Below are 18,877 nucleotides of genomic sequence, written 5' to 3' on the forward strand. Positions count from 1 at the left end.
AGGGAATCTCTCTCCAGGCAAAGTGTCCCTGTTACTCTGGATAATCAACAGAACGCACAGTCAACAGTTTTCATTAATACAATTTCTGCAGTAGAAAGTAGTTCCAGTGACAACTGTTCACAGCATTATCCACAGTAAGATTGTTTTAAATTTAATTTTCTAGCCATACTAGCAGCATAGCTCTTGGAATTGCAACATTGGTATGTTGGTCCACATCTTTGGTCCAGACTGACATATCTCAACAACTATTAGATAGATTGCCATGACACTTTTACAGGCATTTATGGATCCCAGATCCAGACTTTTCCTCTCATGCCACCATGAGGTTGACTTTGTGGTTTTAAATGAAATGTCTCAATAGCTATTGGATGGATGCTGTGAAATCTGGTAGAGATATTAATGTCCCCCACGGAATGAACTTTAAATGAATTGTGCACTTTGGTGATAACTTAATTTTTTTCTGCTGTAATTTCTAGCACAATCAGCAGGTCAAATTTCACTTTGTCTAATACTTTGGTTTATGACAAAACTAATGACATTCCCAGCAGTCGTAGCTGTACTTGGTGTTTAGTGCTAGTTAGCAGATGTTAGGATGCTAATATGCTAAACTAAGATGGTTAACATAAATAAATATTAATTGCAGAACATCAGCCTGTTAGCACTGTCAGTGTGAATATGCTAGCAAGCTGACTTTAGCATTTCGAAGTAACCATTGGTGCAACTCAAAGCACCATTGTGTCTTACCACAGTACAGCATCGTGGAGCTGCTAGCATGGCTGTAGACTCTCAGTCTTGTTCCAGTGCTGTGAACACTGCAAACAAAAGTCCATTGCCTCTATTGTATTGGGGTGCTGGCAAAAGTCTCAGAAACCTGGGCAAATAAAACCAGAACTGTATGACTGAATGCCATTAGAAGTAAGTGAGCAAATATGTTTTGTTTTGTTTTTTTTTTTGGTTTTTTTTGCAGTTTAGGTGAACTGATTCTTTAATCAAAAACCCAAGCCATCCAACTTTAACTACAGTGAACATGCTCTGCCTTACTTAATGGGCTACTTCATGGTGAAAGAATTAGGCCAGGCACTGGCAGTGACCACATGACTGCCAGTTTTAGCTGAGAAAATATGATCCAGAACAGTGAAGAAGACAAATTCACCCCCCTTTTTTTCACAACATTTTCTGTTTAGATGCCCCTGGGCAGCACACTGAGTGTGAGCCCTAATAGTTCCAGCAGTGGGTATTAGTGGTGTGAACATCTGAGTGTGAAGCAAGCAAGCAAAACCCCCTGCTAACCTCTTTTTAATTATGAAGTGATGAAAGTTACACTTTAATAACCCTTGCTTTTGAAAATGAGCACTTCTAAGCACTGTGGCCTGAATGTGAATCAGAAGCTTTTTACTTTGTTTAGGTTAGTCTTTGCAAATAAGTGGTCACATTTTAAACGGGCCAGGATGATACATTATACCCACATCTTTCTTGTTCCCTGTCAGGATGACAGTGGTACTGCATGCCAGAGAGCCGCTGCTTATTTATAGCTCGGGCAGAAAAAAGAGATGTTAAAGATTTTCAGCCTCGTCCGAAAATCACAGAGGGACTATAAATTTACTGATGGCATTCCTGAGGGAAGCTACATATCCTTCAGCTGTTATGCAGTGATTGATCTGATGATAACCTGCTGGACCACATCAAGGAACACATCCTCTCTGCTCACTCCAAATCTCTTGTTGCACCAGATGGCCATTCTTTGACACTTAAATGTGCTGTACAAATAAATTTTTTATAGTCTATATTCATGCTTTACCTGAATATTTCCATTTTACTGCTTTATTTACTAGTGTTTCTACAAAGTAGGAGTTTAAAAGACGAGGAGACAAATCCATTCGGAGGATGTTACCATTATTCACCAAAAAAAAGGTGTCTGCTGTGATCATTAGTCAACACACCATTAATGTGAAAAGAACCATTATTCTGTATTTTTGATACTTTAGTACATTGAACTGTAAATATACTCAAGTAAAATTTAAAATGCAGGACTTTTAGTTTCAGTTGAGTTTTTTTTTTTTTAATTTTTCACCTCTACTGCCATCCATCCCATCTGTTCACGTGTACCCTATTTATTTAGTCTGTACTGTATTTCTGTGTGAACGAGTGTTTTTGGTTCTGTTATGGGAGCTTAAACTTGAGCGATTTTATGAAACCAAGCTATGATCCCTTAAATCCTGGCCAAAGTACTAGAACAGTTTTTCCATATATTAATTTCTTATGAGGTTTCTACTCTAATGAACCACCAAACTCTGTGCTTATTATAGAAAGCAAATCTGTCCTTGTTACCTGATGCTTTAATAGATGGTAGTGAAAATTCCCAGTAGTACTGATTTGTAGCGCAAGATGTAGCTATAATAACTTGTACTGATTTTTATTCTGTTTCCATATATGAACTGGAATTTCTTTCCCTGGGTTCTGGACTGAAGAATTATTGTGAGCTCTCTGGCAAGATGACAGGATAACTAAATAATTTGTGTAAAGATATGACTTAATCCCTGCATTGTTTACAGTTTGAGGCCAGGAGCTTGGGACTTGTACAACACCGTGACAAAATTTCAACAAGGTTAAACTCAGATTGCAACACTGCTTCACCCCATATAAACAAAGTTCAGCTTTATTCTCAGCACTTTTGTTGACACATATGTCATTTCGGCAGACTTTTCAAAAACAGGTTCAACAGAGGTTTGAACTTTGTTTTGAAATCTACTGGCCTTATTATTCACAATACAATGTAATCCTTCTGGCATTAACCACCGTGTTTGTTGAACTTTTGATAAAATGTACTGTTGACTAGCATTCTCTAACTTGATTTCCTCAATTGTAAATTACTTATCATAGTTTTCTCTTGGAGTGTTCTTTGGTTTTGGGACAGAAAAAAAGCTAAATTGGCACAAAACATTTTGCAGCTTAAGCATTACTGGACTGAGCTGGTTTGGTATGACATTAATAACATTTGCTGCTTCAGAAGATTCAGAAGAGAAATCTGCTCAAAAATGAATCACAGATTTTTTTGAATCTCTAACAGGTGTTGCATCTGTTTCTGTTACTGTTTTATGTCATGGTATTGTAAAAATAATACCAATGATTGCAAATGGATTTAAAATTAAGCAATAATTTTCCTCATTTCACTTTACTAAATTTTTTGGTTGGTTTTGTGCCAAATAATGTCTCTATATGAGTCAACCTCTTATGCAATCAGCTTCTTTCTTGCTTATATGCAGCAAATGATCTGGAAATATTTAAGTCTATTCTGGGTCAGTGTTGTTTCTCAAATATGATATCAGGGGGTTGTAATATTGGAGATATAATTTTCTATCATTATGATGAAGATGTCATTCTGCAAATCCAGTTGAAGTTTTGATTTTGGACACTGTTTGCCATTGTAACTAAACCCATTTCAAGTGTTGGGTGTTCTTAGTAACGTTGTTACAATTTTTCTTAGTATTAACACTAGGAAAAATGTTTATACGTACAAGAAATGACTGTAATTTACGACTGTTTGTTTGATTGGTTTTCATTTGCATTGCATTTGTTAGATTTTAAGACTCATGCAACAAATGTCTGTGAGGATTCTTAGTCAATCCAGGTCATGGTATTTCTAAGTGCTATACGAAGGCAACTGGACTTGCTTGAGGTTCTTGAAGAAGTTTCATCTCTCATCCAAAAGGCTTCTTCAGGTCTAACACACTGGTTGGGATCCAGGCATTTACCCTTTTATGGGTTTGTTACCACCTTGAGAGTTGTTGAGGTCACATGTGAATCATTGACCCACCCAGCCAACATGCATTGTAAGTGGCTGATGAGTGGTGTCGTAGACCACCTCCTCTGTTTAGTGATGGTTGTTCCAGTTTGACGTAGATGGCTTCTTTCACGCCTCTTTCAAACTATCGGTTTTCTCCGGCCAAAGTGTGTTCATTGTTGTCCTCAAATCAGTGTCCCTTGTCCTGCAGAAGTAGGCGGACTGCTGAGTCCTGACCTGAGGAGTTGACTCTCCTGTGTTGTGCCATGCGCTTGCGAAGTGGTTGTTTTGTTTCCCCAAATGTGCAGGTCTTAGCATTCTTTGCTGCATTGAACTGTGTACACTAAATTGCACTGCTTATGGGTGGACAAGCTTCTGCCTCAGAGTGTTACTGGGCGTGAGGTGCACAGGAATGCAGTGTCAACACAATGCCTTGTGACCCTAACAACACACATGTTGGCTGGGTGGGTCAATAACTCATGTGACCTCAACAACTCTGAAAGTGTTAACGAATCTACAAGAGGTTAAATGCTTGGGTCCCCCACGACTCAGTTAGAACTGAATAAGCCTTTCGAATGAGAGGTGAAATGTCTTTAGGAACCTAAAGCAGGTCCATTTGCCTTTGTATAGCAACAGCCTTTTTGTTGTCTTCTGCTATGCAAATAAAATATAAATGTGTTTTACTGTACCTGAAATATGAGCTAGAGTTTGTTGTTTTTGCTCCTTTGTTTTACCCTCTGGGACTCTTAGAGAGGCGTTTTGTCTGCCCTCAGGGTGATGTTCTGTCATCATTTTCCCTCAACATTATCTCTCAGTATCATCTGTCTTTTTGTCTTTATTGCTCACACACAAAATCGCCACAGATGGATGTCTTCATTGTCCAGTCTGTGTCTGAAATCTCAGTGCTTCAAGTTCTTGATTTATGCAATTGGATGCAAAGAATTGTATTATCAGTACACTAAAGTATAACTGAAAATGTCAGTCTGTGTTCATAATAGTTGTTGTAGTGAAAGACCAATGAAAATGATACTTTTAATTTATATTTTAAACCTGCAGTCCATAATGAGCCCTACCAGCGGTGATCCAAGCTAGTGTTGCATTTATTAAGTGGTTTCACTTTCTTGTTGACGTTTTACGGTGAAAATGTCATTGACCTATCTGGTAGTGTAATATGTTATTATACAATAACATAAGATATTATTTACCTAATTGATAAAGGTAGATGGCACCGGGATTGGGAGCTGCACAGGTTTGACCCAAAGAATTTTTTTTTTTTTTTTTCAATGACATCGAATATTGAGAGTGTCTATATAAATGGGAGACATCATGGGTAAATTTTGTTTGGCGAATACATAGTAAATCCTTTTCACTTGACAACACTGTTACTTGACTTAAATTTGCCTTTTTTGGTGTTTTATGATCCAACATGCAGATAAATACGATAATATTATTCAATATATAGTTTTTATTAGACATCTTAATTTTAGATTTGAATTAATTAAGAGATTAAGTTTTTACACTTTATTTTTTAATATGTGCTGTGCTATAATAAAACTCCTGTTTGTTGCTCGCATTTTGAAGAAGCACAGAGGGTTTCTCTCACAGCCTTTTTCCCTGCATTCCCATTACAGTTATTACATGGATGGCAGAATAAACAAAGTGGAGGACTTCCTAAAAACCCGTCTGTTGGACACACTGACGGAGCAGATCACTAAAGTCACCAAGGTACATAAGTTTCCCTCAAAGTCTTGTAATTTAACTCCTACTATAAAGGGGAGTTAAATTATTTATCTCAGTTTATAGAAACTCTATATACAGAAAACTGTATATATCCACATCCACAAATTCTGAAGTGGTATAAAGTCAGTTCTAGATCTGTACCATAGATAGGAAATTAGGTTAATATCTGGTGTATATTTCAGAAGTCCTTTCTCCTAAAATTTTATTTGTATAAATTTAGACTTTGAGAATACCTCGAGGGAGGATATGAAGAAATAACAAATTTTAATCATACATTATCTTTGCATTTCTTTTGAGTTTTCCACATCATAGATCATTCAGACTTCAGCTAGTTTTTTTTTTTTTTTTTTTGGAGGGGGGGGAGTTGGATGTATAAAGCCACATGTGCAAACCACAAGAGTGAACCCTCGGGGTTAAAGGGTTTTGTCGACCATGAGGTAATATTATCAACACTGGCTGTTGTGGCAGACTCGCTGAGTTGTAAGATGAACAGTGCCAAAGTGCCTCAGAGAAAAAGAAGCAATCATTCCTAAGAACAAAACTTAAAACATTCAATGAAATGTAATAAGAGTGGGATTCCTCTGTGCATTACCAAAGTCAGTAAGATCATTTTTTGCGTTTATGGTTTGTGTAAATTTATGTGCAATATTATTGTTATTTTGTGTGCACGTTTATATTTGTTGTTTTTTTGTCAGCTGTAATGAATTCAAATCAGCTCGCAGAGTCACTAAAATTCAGTCAGTATCAGAAAAACATTCAGTACAACAAAAAATAATTCTTAAAAATAAATAATTCTTGAAAAAAATACGATGATAGTTTAAGTGGATTACTAAAACTGTATGATCCTATTATAATGGTCCTTAAAATAAATTATTCAAAAGACCCAAGAGCGAAAACCAAATGGAGCTTTCACAAAGTTGAATTCAGCATGGCTTCTGTTGATACACCTGTGTTTCCATCGCTCACTGCAGGTTGTGAACACACATACTCCTGGTAAGAAGGTGTGGCTAGGTGGACTGGGGCCGGCGTGGGCAGGAGGCATCAGTAATCTCTCTGACACATATGCTGCTGGCTTTCTGTAAGTACTGTTATCATAATGTAGCTTTTTAAGAAACCATTGTTGTGTGTTCGGTAAATAATGATACCTTCCGTTATAATGAACTGAACCAGCTGTGCAAGATAACGTTCATATATGTTAAGAAAAAAGTATTTATTCGAAATGCATTATGTACTTTATTGGCAATATGCACGTATCGCAATCAAAGGCATCTACTGTTGCCTTTCCTAATAGTTTTTTCTATGTGTATATATAAATCTCTATCCCAGGTGGGTGAACACGCTGGGTATGGCTGCTGTGCAGGGGATAGATGTTGTGTTGCGTCACTCATTCTTTGACTACGGATACACACGCCTTGTGGACCAGCACTTTAACCCTTTACCAGTAAGTCTCTCAATTTCAATTCTGCAAACATTAGAATGGCTATTGGTTCACATTGTCAGGGCCTCAGTTCAGGCTTCTTCATCATAATAACAAGGATGTGACCTGAGCAATCCTGTTATGCTCTGGACCTTTTCTGTACCAGACCCAGTGCCTTGATGGCACCTCTTGCTCTTTCCCGTGGGAGCTATTAGCTGAGATGAAAGGCATTTAGTGGTGATGAGTGGATAGATGCAGGGGCGAAATGTCATGAAACCTTACCCCTTTGTCAGTAGCTCAGGACAGTGTCACTGCTCCCCTCAACCCCCATCACAACTGTGTGCTTCTCTGTGTGGGACAGTCGGCCGGTGAGAGATCTGTAACCTGAGATGCTGATACACAGGCATGTGCAACACTGTGTGAAATTGAACTGCCCAGTCCCAAGTTCCTCCATTGTTTGACCTCAATGATGTTGCGACAGAAATACAACATCTTTTATTTATTTCTGCATGATCGGTCTGAATTTTAAAAGACTGATCTGTTAATGGTCGTAATGTTCCTTTGTACTCAAAGTTGAATGTAAGATGTTCCTTGGTAATTTGTTTTTTTATTTTTGTCTTAGCATTAAACTAATACAATTTTGCTGGCAAAAAAATAAATTAAAATTGTGGAAGAGTGATAAAATGCTATCATGAGCCAAGTACATAAAAAGATTTATTAAATTCATAGAGGAGGTTTTATATTAAACTAAGGCAGAGCAGGGGAGAAAGGCGTATATTAAGGACATGTGCAGTAAATCATTGTACTTACAATGAAGTCAAGTCAAGTAACTTTTATTTATATAGATCATTTCAAAACAACAGGTGCTGACCCAGAGTGCTTTACATTTGTGGCAAACAAAAAGAAATAGGTAATTTAAGGAAAAAAAATCATCATCAATGCAAGAGATTTAGGAGAAACAGAATAAAACCAACAACAGAAAAAAGTGCAGTAAAAAGACGTAAAAAAATAAGATAAAAATAGATTAAGAGTGGACATTGAGAAAATCATGGGGCAACCTCAGACTGAACTAAAAGCAAGATAAAAAAGGAAGTTTTTAAAGTTTAATTTAAAACTTTGGTTGTACAGGACTTAAAGTGGGACAGATGACTATTCCAGAGCCTAGGGGAAGCAACAGAAGAAGCCTTTGGTTTTATGGCGTGAGTGTGGATTATAAAGGAAAAAGACGATGGAAACAAGGCATTTATCAAACATTTGTTATTATTCAAGATTCTTTTATTCTTTCTTTGGTCAGAAATAGCTGCTAGAATGAGTATTGGCAATCCTAAAATACCATTTTAACCGCTGATGTTATTGGGCTCATGAACTAATCACTTTTGTAAAATCTGACAATAATTTTTAACTAAAACCCCCCTACTTCTCACTAGCGGGCATGCACTTTCTTCTGCCTCTCTTCAACCCTAAGATATTAAAAAATCAAGATGGCATTTTTTTCCATCTTCGTCTCCGTTATTTTTCTGGGAAGACGGTCTCCCGCTTGGATTGCAATGCTTTTAACATGGTTGGATGTCTGAAGGCTGCACCAGCCTACCTGCTGAGAGAATTCACCGCAGAGCCAACCTGTCCTCTGTATGGGAAATTTATGACCTCATCCGTTCCCCTATAGGATGACTCCGGTCAAAGCCTCCGGGCCACTGAACGAGTCGATCACTCCACCTTTTTCCACACTTCTCCCTTTTTCTTACTTGTTTTTCTGTCCCAGTCATCTTCTTTTCCTGTTTTGTCATAGCTGTTGTATCCCTGAGGAGGTAGGTTGTAAACTCCTAAACTTAAGTGATGGTTGTTCTTGTCTACAATTAATTCTTTGGGGAACAGTTATGTCAGTATATAAGGTGTGGCAGGTGAAACATATTACTCCAATCTGAAATGATTGCCCTTCAAAATTCTCCCCCTCAGAAATATTTTTTTAGCCCTCGTATACTCAGAAAAAAATATTTCTTTCTCAGATACAAACAGGGAGATGAGGCAGCAGGCTGCACTTACAATTTAGCCTGTCTCAAACACCCCCTTCTCCCCACGTTGAACCCTCCAACTTGCAAACCTTCATGACACTGAATATGGTGGGTATACTTGTAGATATTTTTACCTTTTCCTGGATATGTTTTTTCTGTCTTCATTTTTAACAGCTGTCATCTTTTTATTATTTTACGGGAAACCCAGTTAAAGCTTGCTGAAGATGGTTAACTTCTTCATGGATCTAGTTAAATCAAAAACGCTGACAAGTTGAACTTCCCAGACTCTCAGAGAGATTAACAGGGTCTCAACCACGCAATCTGACTCTAAGTAGGTCTCATGACCTATTTAGCACTCTAGACCACCTTGGCACAGTGAAGGTTCATTGTTATTCTCCCTGATACCATCCTCTGCTCTGTTAACTGTGCAGCTGAGGTTTGACTGCTCTCTGGTGTATTGTTTTACTTTTCTGGAGTCCTTGACATATTACCGCTTACTTGTGCCTGCCTGTCTCTCTATTTCTTGGTGCATATGGTATTTTGATTGGCGGTGAAAGTGATGGTTGTTCCTCTAATTGATGTCTGTCTTCCTGTTCGTCTGTCTATGCATATAAGCTAAAAGCTGGGGCAAAAAAGACAGCCTGTCTGACAGACAGGCAATTAGACAGGAACACGAGCAGACAGTCAGACCACTGAAGGACCTCAGCTGATATTTCCCCAAAAATTTCAGCTTTTAGTCCTGCCAATTCATGTTCTGGTCAGGGATTTTAACACAGCTTTATTTTAAAATATAATATATATTAATTTCTGATGGTTTCTTTTAATTCAGTTTTGAAATTCCAACACAAAGGAGGAGTTTAGCACCTCTCTGGCCATCTTGCACAAATAAAACTCAAGACTCATAACTGTTCTTCGTTTTATACACAATGTAATCATCAGAGATCACAGTTCTGGCCATGCATTCATCCTTCTATCCCTCTCCCTGTGGCCAACACTATACAGTTCTATACTGTGCTCTGCTTCTTCGATGCTTTGGCAGCAAATTAAGTTAAAGCCTGCATGGAAAAAAGAAGCCCTTAAATGTTGCCATATGCAGGATTGCATGGGAACTTCCTGAGGAACACATGTTGTTCTGGGTCACATGTTGTTCTTTGGAGAGGTGTTGAGTTTGTGTAGTCTATAGAGTGAGACACACTATAGCGGACCACTCAACAATGATAGCAGAAAATAGCAATTCATAATTGAGCATAATATTTTGTAAAAATGTCATATTTAAGACCTGTCAATTCTAAATGGATTGGCGGTTGTTAGATAAATTGTGACATGTTACATAGGACATTTAGCTCCAACTAAATGTTGAGTGTCAAAGTGCTGACATATTTAAATCTGATATTATGTGGAATATATCTTTTTTTTCTTTTTTTCCACCCCATCACAAAGTAGCTGCTTTGCTGGCAATATCTAATTCTCACAGTTGGCAAAACTTAATCTGTTTGTATAATCACCAGGACATTTCATCGCTGAATAAACAAAATTCAGTTTTTAGCAGTATTTCCTTTCAGGGGAGTCCAGAATCCAGCCTTACTGTAATAAAGGGTCTCTTTCAATAAAAATCCTCATGCATTTAAAATCTGTGGAGTTGCCGGTGCTTTTAAACTCTTACTCCCCGCTGTCTGTCAGATCAGATTTTTAAAACTTCCTTTCAACACCTGCCTGCTTTGACATTGTAACTTCAAACAACAACCAGGTGAATCCTGTCCTGAGCATTATGATGATTAAGTCAACCCATTCTGCCATAAAAGTAATGCCAAATGTGTCTGTGCTTGCGACCGCAATGGTGTTGCCTTTGCAGGATTACTGGTTTTCTCTGGTCTTCAAGCGCCTGGTTGGTCCGAGGGTTTTAGCGGTGCGGGTGGCTGGACTACAGAGGAAGCCGCAACCAGGAAGAGTCATACGAGACAAGCTACGTATCTACGCCCACTGTACCAGCTACTACAAGTACGTGCTACAGCTTAACCACCTTGGATCAGTTTGTAACCTGCACTTAAATACAGAAAGCTTTTACATTGTCATTATGCAGTATACCTTGATTTTGGTAATATTTTTTTTTTTATTTGAGGCTGACAGATGACAAGAAACACATCCTTTTAGCCAGTCACTAATGTGTAGTAATCACTTTGGGAATTTTTACTTTTCTACACCCTGTGTCCTCTTGTAAACACCTGAAGCACAGTGTCCGGTGGGGAAGAACGGATTCCCTAGCAGGCCTGTTCGGCTTCTCATAAAGAAGCAGACCGCAGACACCTGCTCATTCACAGCTCAGACCCTATAAAACTTAACGGGTATCACTTATCAAGTGTGCGGGTTCTGTCTCCTTGCCGTCAAAGAGCCGGTGAAAGGTGTGCTAGGCCTTTATCCCGTCTCGGATTGGCTGGAGTGGGGCATTTTTGGGGGGGGGGGGAGACACAATAAGGCAGTCTGTGCCGGGAGGAGATGAAGAGTGCCACTATGGCCTGTTCAAGGTTATCATTTAACTTAGGCCAGTGGCTGTCAGCACCAGGCTAGATTTACACCCTTACCCTAGACAGAGCTCGTTTACAGGTGGAGCATCTCTTAGAAAAGTAGTGGAGCACTGCACACAGATAGATGGTCGATATATGTGTAGGAGTTGCATAACAAACACAAACAGCTGCATTAGGCCTGATGACATGCATGTCATCCACCTGGTATGTATGGTGAATTTTGGAGTAAAAAGATGTCCCTGGCATGCGGTGCCACTCAGCTCCACTTAACATACCAATCAGCTCTGGACTCATATTATCAGACAGTGAAGCACTGTCAGCTGTCCCTCGTGAATCCAGAGCCACTACAGTTACCATTATTTCTAACACTTTGAGGTTTTACTCAGTCAACCCTCAAGTGGATGAACCACTGTAGTCTCAGGGGTCTGAATGTGCTGTGTTAGACAGCAAAGATGTCCTCAAGCAGTCAGTGGTTTGAAAAGTCTTTGCAGATTAGATGTTTGACTTTCACTGCCTTTTGCCCCTTTTATTGGTTTGCGTGGCAATTTTTCACTTTCCAGAGATGCTCCAACATCAAACAGCATCAAGACATGTTTATGTCGGATCTCTGAAGAACCTCATCATTTGATTTGAGGTCATTATCTGTCCTTCCATCTAACCATCTGACCTATCACTCAGAGCCAAGGTCCACGTTTCTCAGAAACAACGCTCCATGAGTTTAACACCGAGCCAGACCCAGCATTACAATCAAGAGTACACTATTTTATTCATATTATATTACTTATTGTTAATATAATGATTATTAACAGTCTTGCGGGGTTGATGACTTAAATGGCTCAAAGTGTGCACAAAAGAACAAAGACAAACATTGAAACAAAAACCAAGATTGCTTTAAACATATGAGATTTTGGAGTTGGTGAGTGGGAGAGTTGGTCTACCAGACCATTTAGCCAATGCATAGCACTCACCCTGAACGCCAAGGCCAACATGTGGTATTCGCTACAGCTGTGTTGTTTTTGTCCTCATATCTGGGCCCTTATTAGATTTTATCATGTTTGTCTTATCTGTCTCACTTAGTTATTTACCTTTGGCCCGTATCCCTATCAAGTTGTGTCCCCAGTGCTTTGCTCTCAGGAGAGGCACTCAAACACTGTTGTCTGTGTAACTCAAGAAGTGTTGCCTGTTGCGTTCACACCCTTCATCTGACCCTGGGCTATACGGCGACAAGTTTTAATATTGGATACTGTACAAGGGAAGCAGATTGTTGCGTCATATATCCTTTATATGGATGATAAAGGCTTTGAAAATGAATGTGGTCTAATATAGTTCATACTAAATATAGATGATAGGTTTTAGGCTGTGATAAAGGACAACATGCTGAGTAACAGAATTCCCATCTTATCTTTATCTTTATTATTTTTCTGCAACCCTTTTGATCTAGATTAGATCAAGGAGTAGTGGTTTGATCCTATTTCTATATGTAATAAAAATATCAAAGACACTCTTCTCTTTGTAGTCATCTTTAATTATAGAGAATTTTATTCAACATGGCAATGTAATATATAATAAATCCCTATTAACAGATGTGGAGAGGAGCCTTTTTTTCTCCTGTTGTGTTTTTATTATCCTCTCTGAAGGTAATGGAAAATTAATCTTTGGTTCTTCATCATTGTCTTTATGGTGCCAGTCATAACTATGTGAGAGGATCCATAACAATCTACATCATCAACCTGCATCGGTCCCGAAAGAAAATCAAGTTGGCGGGGACGTTACGGAACAAAACTGTACATCAGTACCTGCTGCAGCCCTACGGCACTGATGGACTCAGAGCCAAGTTAGTATCCCTCTCTCTCTGTCTCATACACATGCACTCATATGCATACGAACGTACACGCTGGCACTGAATAATTGTTTTCTATCCAAACAACAGTGTGGTCGTCTTATAGAGTATCCTGTTCCATTCATTCATGCTGATGAAACGAGAAAGATGCATTTGCAAGAGACCGACCCAGTCTCCCAGTCCTCTCATTGCTTGTGTAAAATAAACACAAATAGATATATAAAATAAAAAAACAATTAAGATTTGAAAGGTGTTGCGATGAGAAATAGGTATGATGAGAATTTCACAAACAGCTTTAAGGGTATTAAATTGTTTTGTTTTGTTTTGTTCCCCAGCCTTGAAATGGTGTTAAACACTGGCACTTCAAGAAAGCAATGGGTTTTGGACTTGAATACAACAAATTAAAGCCGTCATAATACATTACACTGTTTTACTGAAACTTGGAAACCTAATTATAAAAGAAAACATCCACAGAGCCCGGAGTCCTTTACCAAGTTCCAGTGTGTTTGCATCTCCTTGTTTGAATCTGTTTTTATTGGCTACAACAGATGTTTTATCAATTAATTTTTATGTCATTTTATATTCATGCCATTTTACCTGTCAGTGCTGTTCTCAATGCAGCCTTTTACAATGATATATTGCACTTTAACCATGTAATATAATTCCTGTTTCCTTAAAACAGGCCTTAAAATAAAAAGTTAATACTTTCATTCTCTTCCTCGCTCCCTAAAGTCCCTGGCCTGTTATTCTGACTCAGACTTAAGCCTCAAATCCTGGAATAACAGCCTAATGACTGAGGACCATGTGTGTGTGTGTGTGTGCGTTTGTGTGTGTGTCTTTGTGTTATATGATACCGACATACAGCCTTAATAGAGGCTCAGGCATGATCCTTAAGTAACAGTGTAATGATGGAGGATGTTTTAGGTGTTAGAACAGGATTGCAAGGCAGTTAATAGCAGAGCAAGCTAACGATGGGCCTTTTTCAGGCCTCAAGAGCTTTACCACAGGCAGCACAGAGAGACTTTAATGAAAAATTTAGCAACACCAGATGTCTATAAATTTGTCTGAGCAGTGGAACTTTTTTTAACGCTTGCTAAGTATTCAGGTTAATGCATGTTGACAGAAAGCTTTGAGCAATACAGTTTGATTAATGATTTCTCCTTATTGAGCATAATTTTATTTGATGTTTTATTGAATTTGAGGTTTATGTAAAAGTATCCAGACCTCTGGCCTTAATCCCTGTATTCTTTTTATTTTTGAAATATTAATTTTACAATATATAATATATAACAAAAAAGGTTACCAATAACCAATAACAATTACTGAAAGTTAATATACTTAAACAATATCTTGTCTGGATAAATTAAAACAATGCATTTTTAAATGAAAAAATTGTGAAAGTCATACTCAAGCTGACAATTAAGCAGGAAGTTTTGTAATGTATTCCTGCTGGATTTTTTTTTTTAAATCTTATTAATTATAGTCCAATCTTTTTGTGATAATTATCCTTATATTCAGTCAATGATCCATTTGCACAAGTTTGCACAGTGCACCTGAACTTAAAACTAGGATAAAGTTCATATTGTTTTAAATGTTTTGTTATGGTGAAATTTGTTACTAAATATTATTGATGCCATGTGGGGAATTAAGAGAATGAAAAAAGAAAGAAAAAGGGGTCAATGAATGAAGCTATTAATAGTCTACAAAACACAGACATGAGGCAACCATTCTCTTCTCTGTGCAAAGAAAGTAGAGAATGTAGAGAAAATCTTGTAACAGGGCAAAGCTGTGTGTGAGTATTTAACACACCTGGGTTTGCAGCATTTTACAGTTACACCCACTGTACATCTAGTTTACGTTGCAGAGTTATTTCTCCCTCCCCTTAGTAAAAAGGAAAAGAAAGCACTTGAATTTGTTTGCAAGAGCCCAACGTACTTTAGTTTGACACTGTAAAATGCTGTTGTTGAATATACAATATTAAGCATCTCAGGCAATGTTTTTTATAAGGAAAATAACAAATTTGATCAAAATTACATTTTAAACAATATGTATTTGAAAACCTTATTTCAAATACTCTTATTAGTAATATTTTTTGTAGCTCTATTACTGCAAAGAATATAAGATTATTATTTTATTGTATTAATTTTTTTGCTTTAAAATTTACTATTTCAGTGCAGCTGACTCCAAACTGTTGTGGAAAATTAGGTTAGAATTAGGTAGGCTTTCACTGCATGCAGATTCCACTCAAAAAGTCAGGTTGTACTACTGTGCAGTTATGAAAGTGCAGTTTTGTAACAGCAGCACCCCCAAGTGTACGACTGACAGAATCGAAACTCTCAAAGACCGGAGAAGCACGAAATGATCAGGATTTTTTGTATTTTGTTAAAGGGGTGAAAAATCTCATTACCCGCCTCCTCTTTCTTTCACATTATTTTTTACAACTACCAGTTTTATGTGATGAGGCCGAAGCGAAAGGTCTCTCTCTGACATAATGCAGTCTGCGTTTCCTGTCTTTTTCTCTCTGCAGACATGTCCAGCTGAACGGGGAGAAGATGCTCATGTCAGACAATGAGACATTCCCGGAGTTGAAGCCTAAGACACTGAGGGCTGGACGGACCATAGCCATGCCTCCCATGACCATAGGCTTTTATGTGATCAAAAACATTAATGCATACGCCTGTCGAAGATAACGCAGACCCAGGGACACCTCAGTAGAGTGGACACATGGCTTGATTACACTACAATCCTCTGGTTTATCATCAACCCCTGCAAACATTATTTCAGTGGTAATATTTAAACGAATTAAAACAAACCCAGCCCTTCCCTTGTTCTCTTCTCTGCCCAGGACACGTATCACGGGCTGCACTGAACACTTTTCAGTTCTTTTCACCAGCAGTTCCTCATATGCTACAAGCCTTGTATGGACAGTGGTAGTTTTGTGCCTTTGTATGAAGTTTGTGTGTTGTAGTTACAGAAATGCAGTATCAAAAAGTCCACATTCTCTGACTTGATTAAGCTATATTTTTTGTCTTGGATTGTCGTTCTTAGGGTTTGTTATCTCTTTGTCTGCCTAGAGGTCTTTTTTCCTTGTCTTTTTTTCTAACCTTTCATCGATGAAGAAGAAGATGAGAGAAAACTCTGAACAGTCAGCGTTTCTGAGGCAAAAATCATCTTTATTTCGACTTGATCCTTTCCACAAAGAGAAAATGCCGTGATGTGTGTGTGAGATCAGGCCTGGACTTACCAAGTGCTGTGTGTGTGCGTGTATATGTTTTATTGATAAAGCTACTGATACGTCTGTCCAGCCTGTTTAACGTGCCGCTGAGAGAATACATTTCTTCCCTTGGCGTATCAAGTGACTTAAAGGGAAAATCTGTTTCTTTTAAAAGGCTGTTCTGTATGTATTTTGTGTCATTGCTTTTCTGCTGCAGGTTTCAATTTAACTGCAGGATACCATAGCCAGGATGTGCTGCTGGTGCTGTTTTAGCAGAAGAACAATGTGAACCTATCCATTACATCTGTCCTCACATATTCTGTGTCCAAAATCTGGGTTTTGCTTCAGATTCAAAAATTCTAAAATGCCAGTTTTTCTCACTATCCCTTCAGTGTGATCTCACATTTTATAATCCTTTTATGCTGCTAGTTTTCTTCAAAATATATGTTATATATTTTACATTATTTTGTACAGATTTACTACCATATATTATTAGATAATGTATTGTACATAAAAAGAATAATGGAAGTAAGTGATTTAAGCTTGATATGTTTACTTACATACAGGATACACCTAATTTATATGATTAAGTACTTTGCGTTGTCTTCATATTTCTTTTATAAACGACTCAGTTATGTTAGTGGTATTAATGCCCCAACTCTAAAGAGGAAAAATAATTTTAAGAGGGTATTCATTAAATAACAGGGCAACTGAGTGACTGTATTAATATGCAAATGTCATAGGCACAGACTTTTTTTTTTTTTTTTTTTTTGCAGGAAAAAGGTGTACCCAAGTTTCACATCTGCATTCGGTTGTATATAATAATATTTTTAAAACTTTTTTTCCAATGATGAGCTTGTTATTCTCCAGAGAAAAACTGCAGAACGAGTAAAAAACATTGCCTAGAAAGATTTGACCATGTTGCTTAATATGTGCTCCAGACTGACATGAGCAAGGACAATGATAACATTTCTAGATTTACATGGTGGAAGGTAAGCAGGAGCAGGTTCAGTGTCTGAACCGGTTAAATGTAAAGAATATTTTCCTCTGAATGTGTTTATAGTTAATGTAGAGATGTTTATATTTCTTTTAGAGAGCATTATTTTCATATGTAAAGTGTGCCTATATATTATTTTTTGTTAAAGAAAGGTTTACATTCATAATAAACACTTACAAATACCTAAGAAGTTGTATGTTCCTGAGTAAAACTCAGTCTGTACTAAAGAAAGGACTGCATTCCTACTCAGATTTTAGTTTGTCACTAGAAAGATTACATTAAACTGCATGTCCCCGTCATGTGAATTAACACTGAGCAATGCAACCAGACTCCACAGCAGTTCTCAGGATACGACGGGGATCTGCAGAAGCACATAGTCAAAAGGAGAAGAAAAAGAAACAAAGAGATGAGGAGGTATGATATATAGAAAAGCAGAAATACCCTCGCACAGAAAGAACCTATAAATTAAAACAGTCACATTTTAGCAACATCCTTAAACAAAGGTACTAGCATACTAAAGTTACCATTGTTGTTGCATTAACTCACTCACTTTTACACACCCATAGGCAAACTGTGGAAGCAGCTGGAGCTAGTCTTTGTAGTGGGAAGAGTGCTGTCTTTTCACTGCATGAAGCCGCTGATGGGAAACATGAAGCCAGGATGGGCTAAAGCTGCAGAGCTCAGCGTTGACACAGACAGAGTAAATCCTGGGCCAGATCTGGCTCAGTGTCTGCTGATGCACAGACCACTGGTGACTTCTGCTTGGTAGGATCGTATAGACGGGTAGATGGGGGACTATAGTTAGATCTCATGCGCTCTTTGATAAAATGCTTGCCGTTCGGGTCCCTTCTCCTTGTCCCAGAGTAGCGTGGTACGCCAAAACTGCACTGCACTGATTTCAACAGAAAGCAAGACAGGCTTGAACTGTACTGAGGTTTCATGACAGTGAGTCATTAACACTGGCAGCCCTTCAAGAGCTGTGATCCAAAGCATGTACCTTATAATTATATTTTTGTTTTTGAGTTCCATTCATGGGAAATGGGCTTTTGCTTTTACGTAAGAAGCAGAAATGTTTGGTCTCAGAAATTAACTTCTCATTTCGCATGTGGTTTATTTTAAACAGGCCGACTCTGTTGATATGTAAGAATCAAACCAGACTCATTAGCACCTGGTCGGCTGAATCGGTGGTCTTGTGCAGAGAAAAACATTATTCATTCTGAGGGCCATACATACTGTACACACACATTTAGATGCAGATGTGCTTTATTCGTAAAGTGCATACAAAACCTGGAAAAACAGAGTGAGGGAGGGCAGACATGCTAAGGTACAGACGATTAAGTAACTCGAATTGGGC

General features: G+C 38.0%; 1 protein-coding gene across 1 annotated transcript in view; it reads left to right on the forward strand.

Annotated features, from left to right (window-relative positions):
- Positions 1-17,281, forward strand: part of hpse2 (heparanase 2) — a 65,425-nt gene extending 48,144 nt beyond the window's left edge. The window contains exons 7-12 of the mRNA XM_040138549.1: positions 5,413-5,506; positions 6,493-6,599; positions 6,848-6,962; positions 10,803-10,948; positions 13,160-13,306; positions 15,840-17,281. Coding sequence (XP_039994483.1) covers positions 5,413-5,506; positions 6,493-6,599; positions 6,848-6,962; positions 10,803-10,948; positions 13,160-13,306; positions 15,840-16,002 — 772 coding nt within the window. The 3' untranslated portion in view covers positions 16,003-17,281. The remainder of the gene's footprint in view (positions 1-5,412; positions 5,507-6,492; positions 6,600-6,847; positions 6,963-10,802; positions 10,949-13,159; positions 13,307-15,839) is intronic.
- The last annotated feature ends 1,596 nt before the right edge of the window (positions 17,282-18,877 follow it).

Source organism: Xiphias gladius, chromosome 11 (assembly GCF_016859285.1).
Source record: "Xiphias gladius isolate SHS-SW01 ecotype Sanya breed wild chromosome 11, ASM1685928v1, whole genome shotgun sequence".
Lineage (NCBI taxonomy): Eukaryota > Metazoa > Chordata > Actinopteri > Istiophoriformes > Xiphiidae > Xiphias > Xiphias gladius.